Genomic DNA, 14056 nt, shown 5'->3' with positions numbered 1-14056 from the left:
ACAATAAGACAAAACAGAAGACAGATTGCTGCTCTCCCCCTCCTTCCCCTCCAATGGTGTGTTTCACTCTGCAATGTTAAGTGCAATAGCCCTTTTCTAGCTTTATCACAAATTTACTTTGTTTGCTAGGAAATGAAGTAACAAACACCACAAAGCCCATCTCTGTAAGACACCAATTACTCGGAAAAAAAATAACTCCCACCCCCACCTCCCTAAAGAAGAAAACGAACCATCAAACAAAATCCAAAGCAGCTCTTTTAGACTGGACAAAACGCTCTTGGTTCTCTTCCCCTGACAATAGGGATGTCAAGACTGATTAGCAGTTGCACTCATCTTGGCTTTGCTCTGTTTTCTTCCACTGCAAGTGGTCAAGCCAGATCCGATGGCTCACTTCTATACACGCAATGCCATGGACAAATTACAGAAGACTAAGACCTGAAAGGCTTTTTTCCTACCCAGCTATCCTTGACATTTTCATTGCTCAAAGACAGGAAACAAAAAGCCTAAGCTGAGAACTGGGTGATAGTTTGAAAAAGTTTAATTAAAAAGCAAAACAGACCACGGAATTGCTTCTAACATAGCTAATAATTTGCTGCAGAGTTGTTATTGCACTGTTTCCATCTGCCAATAACCTTTTAATCCTTTTGCCAAAGGCAATTTAAAGCTTTATGTATTTCCATACGTATTTAAGGGTAACCGTAAAAGATAACTCGGAAATAACAGCTTCCAATTTCTGATATACAAAGATCTGAGCTACAGCACTGCTTGTGCCCATCAGCTTTCCAGTAGGGCTCTGGAAAACAGAAATTGCAGGGCAAGAATGAAAATTGCCCTGTTTGACAACGTAGGTTTGGCTGCAAATAGATGAAAACTTCCCTGTTCCCACATTCAGCATCAGTGAATGTCTTAATTACTAACAACTTCTCAAATGGTTTCAGAATTAACACTGAGCAGCTTAATCTCACCAAAAAGCCACCAACTCCAACAGTGTTATGGCTCAAGTTTGTGGTTAAAAAAAGAAAGCGGAACAAAAGCAGATATTTCAAATATTCTTCCTCCCAAAAAATCTCACTTAGAAAAATAAAATTATACGTAATCAAAACCTCTTTGAAAGGAATACAGCAGAGCAAATTTTCAAACTCAAATAACTTTATGGGATGAAAAGTGCATAAGCCTGCAGCTCATACACATTTTTAGCGACATTAAACATTAAAGCATATCACAATTAAATTGTGATAATTAAATCATGGAAAGTTAAGAGGGGGGGAAAAACCCTCTCCAAATACTTTATCAATAATTATCATCCCTCACAAAATAAACTCTAAATTCACTTTACACAAGTGAAATATTATTTCTATCATAAGAGAAAGCAATGGAAGCAGAATAGCTGGTGCATGTTCCACACAAATATAGTTTTACTAGTGACAGCTTTAAGTCTGAAATTAGGTACATTTGTTGTTCAAGATATTCACAGTCTACTGTGATTTGATTTTATTAGATATTATGTTATTGTTTATTATTAGGTTCCAAATTTTTGCAACAGAAACAATGACTTTGCTGGTGACTGCCGAAGGCAAACACCCTATTTTCTATGTACACAAAGATACCAACGTGTTTGAATATTTTAATCCATACACAACCCCCACCTCTCCAATATTTGCCACTCAGTGAAGCATAAACAGTTAGTGTTGTCGTTACAATACATGTTTTTCATTCATAGCAACAATACTCAGGTAGATTAATAAGCTTTTACACCTGGGCTCTATTATTCCTCTGCCATTCATTAACAGTTCTTCCACCACGACAGCAATTTAACTGGCAGGGTCCCAGAAATACAAGTAGGTCAGCACGAGGTGTTCCTCTGGATGCCTTCATCTGGTATAAACATCCTATCTGAGTTAGCCTTCAGGTAGTACATTTAAATATTCCTAGTGCCAGTTAACATCATAATCAGAACTATTTTAGATCTCATTGACCAAGTAGTACTCTTGTTTTTGGAGGACTGATTCTGTTAAGGATGGGAAGGTAATTTTACTGCAGAAGCCAGGAGCCTCCTGCAGCTCTACTGGCTAAGTTGATGACTGAGATTATGTCTTAGTGCTACCTCCTTGAAACCATAGAATCATTGAATGGTTTGGGTTGAAAGGGATCTTAAATATCATCCAATTCCAACTCCTCTGCCATGGGCAGGGACAACTTACACTTGACCAGGTTGCTCAGAGCCCCATCCAACCTGGCCTTGAACATTTCTAGGGATGGGGCAGCCACAGCTTCTCTGGGCAACCTGTGCCGGGGCCTCACCACCCTCACAGCAAAGAATTTTTTCCTATTATCTAATCTAAACCTACTCTCTTTCAGTTTGAAGCCACTTCCCCTTGTCCTGTCACTCCAGGCCCTTGTAAATAGTCCCTCTCCATCATTCTTGCAGGCTCCCTTCAGATACTGGGAGGCTACAATTAGGTCACCTCCAAGCCTTCTCTTTTCCTAGCTGAACAATCCCAATTCTCTCCACCTTTCCTCAAAGGAAAGGTGCTCCATCCCTCTAATCACCTTGGTGGCCTCCTCTGGACTCAGCATATCCAAGGGGAAAATAATACACATGTAAGGAAGGATAAACTGAACACTGACTGATAGCCAGACATTGTACACTATTAAAAGTAATCACAGCAGCCACTTAAGCAAGTCAGACAATTATTAATTTTAAGGGCATGAGAAATGGCAATGGATATGTAAGAATATTTAGCTCCCTCCCTTCTCCCCCATTTATGAAAAATACAAATCAGTGATTTAATGGAAAATAAAACAAAAAACTTCAGACATATCTTTTGCTAATGTACTAAGACATACTCAATATTTACAGCAACTTGCATACATTGAGGATCTGGCCCTGAAGTTGGCATATAAGAGTGAAGGATCAGGAATTGATTTACCATGAAGTGTAATGACTTTTTGGTGACTTTCTCTAATTTTTATGCCTTGTCTTATACTTTAGGACTAGAGTTGAGACAAACCCAAAGCAGCAAGTCCAATCCTAACCACATACCCGGTGACACATCATAACTTAAAAGATCAAGCGCCAGCACTACAGGTTTAAATCAGAAAAACAGGTCAGTGTGAGGAAAAAGTGCTTATTATTTTTCCTTTTCTTTTTTTTTACATAAAAGCCAATTCTGCTACTCTGAGCTGATATAAGCATTTGTGTTACATAAATGAATACACTTCAAAAGGCAGAAATAAGCCAGCGTTTTCAATTCCTTCCTGATCACTGCAAATGCAATTTTTACTCTGAACTTTATATACCCCATTTGTGATCATTACTGTAGTGAGAGCGTGTGCTTTAAGACATTGAAGAATAATCCCCACGCTGTCTGATTAATAAAAAAGAAAAAAAAAAGAATAAATTAAATTAAAAGTTGCTAGAAATAACTCACAGGCAAAAAATAAAACTCAAACAATAGCAGTAGCCTAAAGAGACATTTTTCCTTCAGGAATGAATTCCCATCTGCTTTTAAAGAGCAACATGTTTTTCCATTGCTGGGAATTACAGCCAAACCCAGGACAATAAAGCAGCAAAGCCAGAGGCAAGAGCAGAGGGCAAGTGAAGCTGGCTGACAGAGTATCAGTCTAGGTCCCCCTTTTCTAAGCCTGTGTGTTGGTGACAGCTCAACAGTCCCCTGCTGTGCTGGCAACACACTCCCCCTCTGCCACCCTCAACAAAGGGGAGCTCCTGGATACTCTGCCGTGCGTGGAACAGGGAAGGCAGGGACAGGGAAGGAGACAAACAGTACAGTCGGTGCTGCTGGCAAATTCGGGCATCATCCACGGCCTCGGCTGGTTTGGGGAAACTACAGCGGGTTTGCACAAGCTCATGGGAAGGGAGCTTGCCCCTGACACAGGTGAGGCTTCTACGGATGTTCTTTCTCCAAACAGGGACAAAAGAAACAACCCTGCAAAGGCACAAGGAGCTTTATGAGGAAAGGAAGTCTCAAGTTTGAGAAGCCGTGAAATTCATACCTCAGCACTGCTTGGTGCTCATTCAAATTCCCCCTGGCTTTTTTTCCCCAAGCTCCTCTGAGGATCACTGTTCTCTGAGTTACTTAGGAAGCAGTTTCCACTGTATCCTCCTGAGCTGTTAATGGGTCTGACCTTTTCGGAAACGCTAATGCCCCTTCAGCCAGATGCATTAAATCTCCTCTGCTTGATTAAACTATTAGCAAATCATTATCTCACTGAAAGAGAGAAGGTTCTTTCCTAGATGGGCTTGTCATGCATAAATTTTAGTGCAAATACTCCTCTCTATACCAAACCTTACATTTTGCATAAACATGCTGATTGCTAACCAGGCTTTATATCCTCCCAGGGTGAGTGCACACAGTACTGTATCAGGTCTCAGCTGATGAAAATCCATCCACTTTTGGCAACAAACCTGCCACCCCATCTCTGAAAAAATGCACGATGGGAGCCTGATCTTTCTGAAATGCCTGAAAAGGAAAGTCTGGAGGAAAAGGAGAGATGGAGTAACACCACAAAGTCTTGTTTTCAGCACTGCCATGCCAATGAGTGATCACCCACATACCCAGGTGCTCGTGCTGCCCTTGTTCCCAATCTGCCCAAGCACATTCTGCACGTACGAGGTTCTTGTGAGACCAGCAGCGAGCAAAATCCCATGGGAAGTCCTGTGTAGTTAGTTATTTCCTTTCCGGTGATTCATCTCGTTTATCCCAAACACTGACATTTGGAAAACATTCCGAATGCCAGGTATTTCCTCACCTTCCAGCCACCTGTGCCAAACACATCCTTAGCACCGATAAACGTGTATAGGAAGGCGGTGATCCCGTATTACCCATATTGGATAAAGGCTGAGCCTCTTTTCCTCACCCACCCACACAAAAATGTTCACTTTGCAATGAGTGATATAAATTAACAGATCCTCTGCATCATTCCAAGAGAAACATCAGGAGTTCATCTGAGGCCTTAATCTTGCTGCATTGCAGTTTGACAGCGTTCCTCACTTTGAAAATCTGTAATTTCACTGTGATACCACATCTTGGTGTGGAGCTAAGCTGTGCCTTCAGAAGGACAGGCCGTCCAGCAGTGTCAGGCCAGAGTCATTTCAGCCCCAGACGCTTTAACTACAAAAGAATATTTTCAAATCACACATTTCTGATGCGACATATGCATTTCTTGGTGGTATTTTAGAAGTACAAAATCTGATGGCCCAGTTCCAAAGCATGATGTGTTCAGCACCTTTGACACCCGCTGTATCCAATGGGAATTGAACATGCTCAGGATTCAGCATAACTGAGCAGAAAAGCAACAAACATGTTTACATTTAAAAATTAAAACCCTGAGCTTCAGCCAGGACAAGATTTGAATGGTATACTGGGTTTTTTCCCCATATAGAGACTTTACTCTTTCGGGCTTTTTTTTTAAATTTTTTTGATGCCTTCACTTCAAAAAGCCAGTCTCTTTTTAGGCTACTATATAGGATTGAATTCATTGCCCTTTAAAAATGCTAGGCAGAAAGCCTTTTCCTTAAGTCTGGAAGATCTTTTTCTTCACAGAAAGCTAGATGTAAAGAAAGTAAAACATCCTTATTTGTCAAATGTCCTTCCCCCCCCCCCATATCTAAGCCCTCTCTCCCCTTTACTGCAGATGTTCTTCACTAAAGAGACAAATTTTTTCTAATCTCTTAAAAGACTCTTTACCCTTCTGTACACCTATGACAGAACTCATCCTCATTCCTTTCATACTTAGTACCTTCCTCTGTAAGAGAGAGAGGAATTTGGAGAGGTTTTAGTTGTTTGGGGTGTTTTTATATTAAAGTTAACAGTTTAAATATGTCAATATCTGGTAAACAAGAACATGCATGTTTTGGAATACATATTTTAAGAGTCAAAGGCTTGAGCTGATTGCAGCTAGTGTGCTGCTGCAAAGACCTTTTTGGCATCAAATCTGCTTTTAGTTGAGCCAGAGCAAACCTTCATCAGCTTGCTTTTCTTCCCCTTCATTCTCTGTGCTCCCATTGAGAGTTATTGCAAAGTGAGAAAGATATTTTTTACATTAACTGTTCTGCTTCGCCTAAGAACCAATGAAAGATTTACAGGTTCCAAGATTCCCGCTTTACTATTGTGTCCTGTAAGCATGGAAACTGATAATACTATAGAAACCACGCCAGCCTTGGCTTTCACCATGACCTGCTTTCCACCAATTTAAAAGCAGTCAGTCCCATTATCTTAGTTCTATTAGCGCACTCGTCCGAAGAATATTGTCATCATATCCACATTATTTAACTTTTTATTACTTCTAACCAAATTCAAACTCAAAACAACTCAACACTTGATTTCAGTTCCTGCCTAAAACTCCCTCTCCACTACTGTCTTTTAATTTTTAACAAAAACATCATCTGACTGGAGCTCAGACAATAAAAGAGGGTCCCTCACTCTACTAGGTTTATTTTCCTTTTTATCACCTACTTTCTGGAAAAAAATATTTCTACAGTGGGGAAACACTGGTTTCATCCCTTGCTCATCTAAGCCCAATTTAAAAACAGTGGAGCACCCGAGTTTGTGGAAAGCCAGTCTTTCCTAAAGATGGGTTATATGGCTGTAGCAGCACCATGAAAACAAGCAAAAAGGAACTCACACGGCTTGTACTTTAAAACATCACTTTTAAATACTTCTGTGGCCGGATCTTTAATTAGTCCTACTTTAGTGAGAAATCAAACAGATAAAACTTCTCAGCATGAAGTACAGCAGTGAAAACGCTCTAGGAAAAATCTGTGACCAAATTGGGAACAACCTCAGAGTGAAGACATCCTAATTGTACAAAACAATTAAAAACCATTAAAAAATATTGATAAAATTTGGACCTCCTGAAATTTTGCCCAAAATAACACACAGAAACACTAGATTAAACCTTATAAAAGTTTCAGTGCAGCATGATGTTTGTTGTTTTCACCATTTTTATCACTTTTAAGGACTTCTCCTCTGTGCCTACCAATTTCTCTCCTGATTTACAGACACTGAAGTATCCCTGAAGGAGAGCCTCAAGTACTGCTGCACAGCACTGCTCCAGAAGAGGCTGGAAATGCAGATCAAACTCAAATCCAAGTATTTCTAGAAAGCTGAGAATTTGTTTGACCTAAAAGCTAATTGTACAGACATTGCTTGTCTAGTGCCCTTTTTTTATTACATTAAACTTCACTTACACACGAGAGAAGGAAATTGTAATTCACCCTCATAAATTATCTTCCATTTTCTCTCACATGAAACAGTGGGAAGTAATCACCCTATTTTGCTATCTTGATATATCTTTAAAGGTACTCATTAAGAGAAACGTGCATCCAGCAGGTGAACAGAGATAACTGGTCATAAGTGATGACAGGCAAAAATATATGCAAGTATCTGATCTGAAAAAGGGCCAAGTTGGAAGCCAGATGCTCACTGAACTATCCGCTTTACTGGCTTGTTTATTCAGCTCACGGCGGGATGATTCAACGCATCTTTACACGCAACTCCCTATTCATACGGCATCTTCTAGTCACAAAACCAAGCATTTTCCATTTCTTTTTCTAAACAAAGGGTAGAACAGTGGAATGGGAACTTGCCATTCAGCAGCGGAAACTATTTGTAAAGCTGGGAAGCTGGAGACACTAGGAAGAAAAGGCTTTAATGAAACTGGCCACTGTGCGTGCCAACTGCCAAGACTTCTTATGTATTCTTCCAAGGAACACTGACTGAGGCTTTTTCTGTATTTACTCTTTGCATCCCAGTTATTATAATACTTTGAATGATGCAAAAGAACAAAATTCATGAGCAATGCCATGTTAGAAACAGGCAGCCCTTTTTTCCCCCTGCAACTAGTGTGTAGCTGCACTCAGTGACCCATTAACTTATTTTTGGTTCTGTACAAAGCCAGCACCAAGACATTTGCGACTCATTATCAACCAGGCACAGGAATTCACCACTAAAGCTTCAGCTGATCCAGATCCAAAGGAAATCCCCATATGCTTTGCTTGGAATTTCTAAAATACAAGCGTTACAGTTGTTGCCTGGTAAGACAACAGTTTCCATACACAAGGGAGGATATGTTTATGTTTATGTTTTTGGAGGCTTGTAGCTCAGCCAGAGGCAGATAAATTTCCCTAAGGCAGCAAAAGCTGTATCACCCGGATATGAACACAGCACTGTTTCAGGTCACTGCTCCAAAGTGTGGGGGCAGTAGAGCTTCAACAGTTTTTCAGACCAACACTTAAGCCTGAAACCCTTTTTATTGTTGCCTTTTTTCCATTAGGATAGCCCACATTGTGTGGAAATGAGATGTGCTACACAAACCAGCCTTGCTCCCTACACAGCTTTCATTCATTCTTTCCCAGAGCACAGCCTGTCCTGCACTGCGGAGGAGAAAAGATCTTGTGTGTTCAACTTTGGTGTCCCCTGTGACACAGGTTCCCAAAATGAGGCCGGAGCACACCAGCAGTGCCCTCAGCAGCCAGAGGTTACTTAGCAGGCAACACAGCATTTTACATCATACCAGCATTTGAGTGATAGCTAAATGAGCCAAAATCTTGTTCAATGACCAGTCCATTGAGAAGGGCCTTCAGCATTACAAGAACCACACAAACACTCCACCATCACCCTCTCTTTTGGACCAAGACAAAAGTTTACCTTATTTCCCTGCCCTTGTAAACAGCACACTGAAAGCTGGAGAGCTAAGGCAAGCACATCACATTTTCCACTCTGCTATGGAAAAAGCAGAAGGTGACTATGTAATTAAAGATGTTGCGATAATACACTAGGACTGCTTACAGGAAGGTGGAAATTCTGGTCTTTCGTACCTTTTAAGGGCTTGACTTGGCAATCTTAATAACATTCTTTGAATTTTTGAAGTAATATAATTACTCTCAATTAATTAAAATGAGGAAAGAATGAAATATCCTTTCACGAGACACTGACATGAATAATATTCAGGGAGCAGAGTGGTGACCACTAATGTACTGCTACTTATTATAACTGCCAGGCAGCAGCATCTGAGAAAGTTTCTCCTTCTACCCAGGACAGGAAATAATTGTCTGATGTTCATTGTCAGAAGGTAACTAATAGCAATGAGCTGTAACAGTAAAGTGTGGCTGTGAGGTCCTGATTATATGGAATAGGAACACAAGCTTCAAAGTGACCAGTGACTGCCTTGCAATTCCCCTGCACTGTTCCATAACTCCATCTGAGGCTCTCAGTCACAATCTTAAACTCAAAAGATCCCTGGAGATGTGGGGAGACCCAGGTGAACTGCCTGGGGAGTCTGGGAGCACTTGCCTCTGCCTCCCTCCACTCCTGGCAGCACATACTTCATGAGGCCATCTGGGATCATACTGTGGCTCACCCTGGAAGAGACCTTTCCCTTGGCAACAATCCTCTGATGGAGATCCTCTGATGGAAATAAAAAAGCCCCAGATTGCATTCTGCTCTCTGAGCAGAAACACAGAAACCTCTCAACCGTTCCCTTTCACAATTCCGACCAGCACTTGGAGAAGGCTAAAGGGATGGTATCTGGATGATACTTGAGTTCAACTTAAACATCATTTTGTGCAGTGACTCCAGAAAGTTTTACCTCTGCTCCTGAGTACTTTTGTGTGTGCTCAACAAGCTCAGCTAAGCAGACTTCATCGCTCACTGGCATGGACTGAAAATGAAGTTTGAAGATCTCCCTGCGAGTGGCTGCATCTGGCAACGGCACGTAGATAATTCTGTCTATTCGTCCTGGTCTCAGCAAGGCCTGCAATGAAATCACAGGAGAAGTTACAGCACATCAAGAGAGTAAAAACCACAACTCAAAACCAACACCACCACCAAATAACCAACAATTTCAGCAAAAGCAAGAAGGTGCACAAGAAAAGACAGTAAGGCTACTCAGCTTGTGAAATACCAGTTAATGGAAAAAAGGAATCATAAAGGAACTATATGTTCTTAAAATAATACTTTTAGACTTGTTGCAAGGTGTGCTGGAATGTTAGGGCTTGGCAGACGGACAGGTGGCAATGGACACATCCCAAGTTCAGATCTTCCATCAAGACATCAAGCGGAGAAAAAAAGGATTTTTGAAGTGAAGCTTACATTCTGAATTCATGTTGCTTTATCCCAAATTATTAGAGCTGCATGTGCTTACAGAGGAACAGATTATTCTGACAAGCTTTTTATGCAAAATAAGGTAACAACAGACAGAGGCCAATGATGCTCAGCTTCAAAACAGGAGATGGAAGGAAAAAATTTCTAGAAGAGAAGCACAGCCTTGGGGCAGGTCATCGGGGAGGCTGCGGAAACTCTTGTCCTCAGGGGTTTTATGGCTCAGCCAGAGGAAGCCAAGCTCTCCCTGATCAGGTGCTGGCAATAGTCCCACATGTGCAGAAGGGGGATCACAGGGCCTCTGGAAGCTCTCTCTAACCAGCATTTCTGTGACTCTGTACTTTCTGAACAGGGTCAAAAAGTAAACATTGTCTATATATAAAACAGTTATATCCGATATACAGGAGAAGCCAAGCTCTTAAATACATGAGAAGAGAGGAAACTCATTTCCCTATATTTATAAAAAAATCTTCAAGATTCTTGAAAACCATCTACAGTAAAAAAAAGTAAAAACCCTCCCAGCCTTTCTTACTTGACATATGAAAAAAAACCCATAACACAATAATTCTGTGCACAGCGAATGCACATAAATAGTATTTAAACTATTTTTTAAGAACTGAATAATGTTTATAAGATTCAGCATGTAACCTAAATTGTTTTTATGTTATGGTTCTCCCTTGGGCAGAGCAGTTTGAGTTCCAGATGACTAGAGATATTGCATGGCTGTCCTGGGCTGTCAGCCAATAAGTCTTTTCCCAGCCTGATCATGTCAGTGAAAGTCATGCTGAAAAAATAGTAGGAAAGAGCTTTCCTTCCTGCACAGCATTGATCAAGTTAACACCCTTCCTAGAGTTTCTTTAAAAAGACTGTTGTGGTGCTTCAGAGTGGAAAAATGTATCCTGAATGTTAAGAGATGTCTTGTTATTTTTAAAACAGAACATGAAAACGCTCAGCAGAAAGCACACGGCACCATGGTGTGCTGCAAGGAGCTGTGTAAGGATAGAAGAAGGAATATATGTGCTGGGAAGACCAAAAGGTCTGTATCCATCCCTGTACCCTGTCCTTGCAGTGGTCAGTGCTAGATCCCTACAAAAGAGAGCAAGAAACAAGTTGTCAAGAGCACTCCTGATACATCCACCAAAGAACTCAGCTCACTGCTGATAACTCGATGAGTGTGTAATTCAGTGTCTAAATCGTGTGTGCGTGTCAGGATGTTGCCAATTTTTGTCAAGGCACTTGAAAGAGAAATTTGCATGTTTCAAGACTAGGCTTGGAGGGAGAGGAATTATTACTGCAATTGTATTCTGCATGCTCTTAAGGAAATGCCCATAGCTAATTCTATTATTTAGAAGAAGCAAGAGATATTCATGTGAGTATGGTGGTGTGCCTCTTTTAAGTCAAGGCAGGTTTCATCAGGACACCCAGATAATTGGAACATTTTCTAGAGCCAGCTTAGCTTCCCAGTGATGAATGACCAGGGCTTGTTGTGCAAGTGGGACAGGAAAAATGCTTGGTGCCAATGAGCTGGGGGCAAGCACGCCATTGCCTCGCACTGGCTTTTGGTTCTGAGACAGTCTCCTAACACGACAGAGCACCCACGCTGGCAAAGCACAACTGCAGATGTAACACAGAGAATACACTTTTTTTGGTCAGTTACTAGAAACTGTATTTCCTCCAGTTTGTCCCCAAAGCTTTGTGTTTTATATATAGTCATAGCTGGAGGCCCAAGTTTTAAACACGCTATCGCTACTTTCTTGCTACGATCAGGCCTAGGGACCTTGTCCAAGATGGCCAGATGTGCTGGGAACTGTACAAAAAAAGCACAAGTCAGTCTCAGCAGCGCTTGCTGCTTATATTGACACAGACAAAAAGGAGAGAAAATATTCTGTAACCTCAGCTTGAGACAAAAGTCAAATTCCCTCTAGCCCCCAGAGACAAAAGCAGATTGAACCGAGTGCTGGTCTCCACCAGCCCTCCTGACGTGGTGACCGTGGGAGAACCTGGGCACAGCTCTATTGCTCCTTGCTCTGTTGTCACCACCTCGTCCTTTGGCAAGCCACCAACCCTTCACGCTCCTGAGGAACTAAAAGCAGAGGGAGAGGATGAGGCAGGAGCCTGTCTTGATCCATCCCGTGTTACTGGAGGACAAAGCCCAGGTGAAGCAGTTGCTCTGCTGCCAGTGCTCAGAACGCAACTGGAGAGCAACGGCAAGTCAAGGCCACTCTGGTTTGCAGGGCATCGTGTTGCTCTCTCAGGTCTTTGGTCTCTGTGTACTTCCCATGGAGGTGCTTTTCCTTTCCGGGCAAAATAATTCAGGACTTAGGACTGAGTTCCATGTAGAGGTCAGCAATAAGTGTAAAAGGTACCCCTCATGATGTTTTTGCTCACTGGAGGACAGTGAGTTCTTTCTGGGTTGCTTAGGGGAGCCTGCTGTGGCATGTGGTGTGCACACCTGTGGCTTCAACACCAAGGCCTGGGTCATGCTCACCAGCATGCTGGCAGCAGTGCTGAGTTTGAGGGATGCTGGCACCACCTTTTTCCTCACCACCACTTTTCACACAGACCTAGAAGCTACATCTTTTCTCGGTGGGATGTTGTATGATCCAGGCTCCGCTATGGGAAGGGTTTTGGAGATGGGTGCTCCAAGCATGCCATGACTTTCACAGGCCGTTCCAGAAGATGGAGTTTCAGTCTTGCAATGTGCATTTGGAAAATTCTGAGAGTGATAAGGACAACGAGGTCACCTCTGGACCAGCCCCACTGCCCGTGGGTGCACTGGGATTCGGTGACGACCCACTGGCGAGGCACAAGGTGAAGGCACCAGGATTGATCCTTGCTGTGGAGCTGGAGGAGAAGGGATTTAGCAGGAGCAGGCTGTGTCTTGGCTGAGCAGGAGGAGAGGCAGGTGGGGGAGGGTGAAGAGTTGAAGTGGGGCTGCAGGTTCAGGCAGATACAGCTGCACAAAGTGAACTGCTCGCGGCTGGGAGATGCAGAAGCGATTTGAGGCGAGGAGCACACAGAAGGTGGGAAGTTGATGGGGCCAAAATTAATTGATGTGTGCGCAGAGCTACATAATTCACTGATGTCGAGATGTGAGGGTTGCATAATTTACGTCGGCCAGGAAGGGCACAAAATTAAGTAATTGGGGTTTTGGTAGAAACCAGAATACTTCAAAACCAGAACACTTCATGCCATTAAGCAATTCTTTCGCAGGTTTATGTAATTTTTTTTGGTTTTACCGCAACAGTTATGAAAAGGGTCTAAGTGCACATGCACTGAAAGGTTATTAGTGGTACATAGGTACAATGTTCTTCTGGGAGCACTAAGGGAAGTGGGATAATTGTCATGTAATACTTAGTATCATCAACGGCAAAAATACATTTTTATGAAGAAGAAAGTGCTCCCCTTTCAAACATACATGGTTCATTTTTTTCGTAATTAAAATAAGAGTATTTCTTCAAAATACATCATTGAAAAAGATAGCTACGTCAAAAATGTGTATTTTGTGCGCAATTATGAAGCTAATTATTTCAGGAAAGAAAACTTAAACAGGTAAAGCTGGTAAAATATTTGTGGTTCCTATTAAGATGGACCAGAATTAACCTTAGGGCTTTGCTAATTTTCCTCCTCCTCCTCTTTTCCTTTTTTTTTTACAGCATCTATCTTTAGTTAGCTTTTCAAAAATCACATTGTCAAAGAAAGCAGAATTACAACACTGGCAGAAGCAGACCCAGGTGATGAGCTTTCTGTGGGATAGGAAAAAAAATAGCTTTCCTACTGACATACCTCCACAGCCATGCCTAATTCACCAAAAGCATTTTTAATCAGATCTTACAGCAAAAAGTCACGATAAACTGTGCAAGAGGGTGACCTGACATTAGAAAAAATAAATATAATTCAAAAAAACCCACCAAAACAAACAGTAAATGGCATAT

At 41.7% G+C, this 14056-nt stretch overlaps 1 protein-coding gene across 1 annotated transcript in view; it reads right to left on the bottom strand.

Moving 5' to 3' along the window:
- The window catches only part of LOC108504658 (spermatogenesis-associated protein 5-like), a 94854-nt gene that overhangs the window by 24322 nt on the left and 56476 nt on the right, over positions 1 to 14056 (bottom strand). The window contains exon 2 of the mRNA XM_017829947.1: positions 9610 to 9774. Coding sequence (XP_017685436.1) covers positions 9610 to 9678 — 69 coding nt within the window. The 5' untranslated portion in view covers positions 9679 to 9774. The remainder of the gene's footprint in view (positions 1 to 9609; positions 9775 to 14056) is intronic.

The sequence above is a fragment of the Lepidothrix coronata genome, unplaced genomic scaffold, assembly GCF_001604755.1.
Source record: "Lepidothrix coronata isolate B3197 unplaced genomic scaffold, Lepidothrix_coronata-1.0 Scaffold171, whole genome shotgun sequence".
NCBI classification, from domain to species: Eukaryota; Metazoa; Chordata; class Aves; order Passeriformes; family Pipridae; genus Lepidothrix; species Lepidothrix coronata.
Note: the sequence above shows the minus strand (reverse complement) of the source record. Positions and strands in the feature narration are given on the sequence as shown.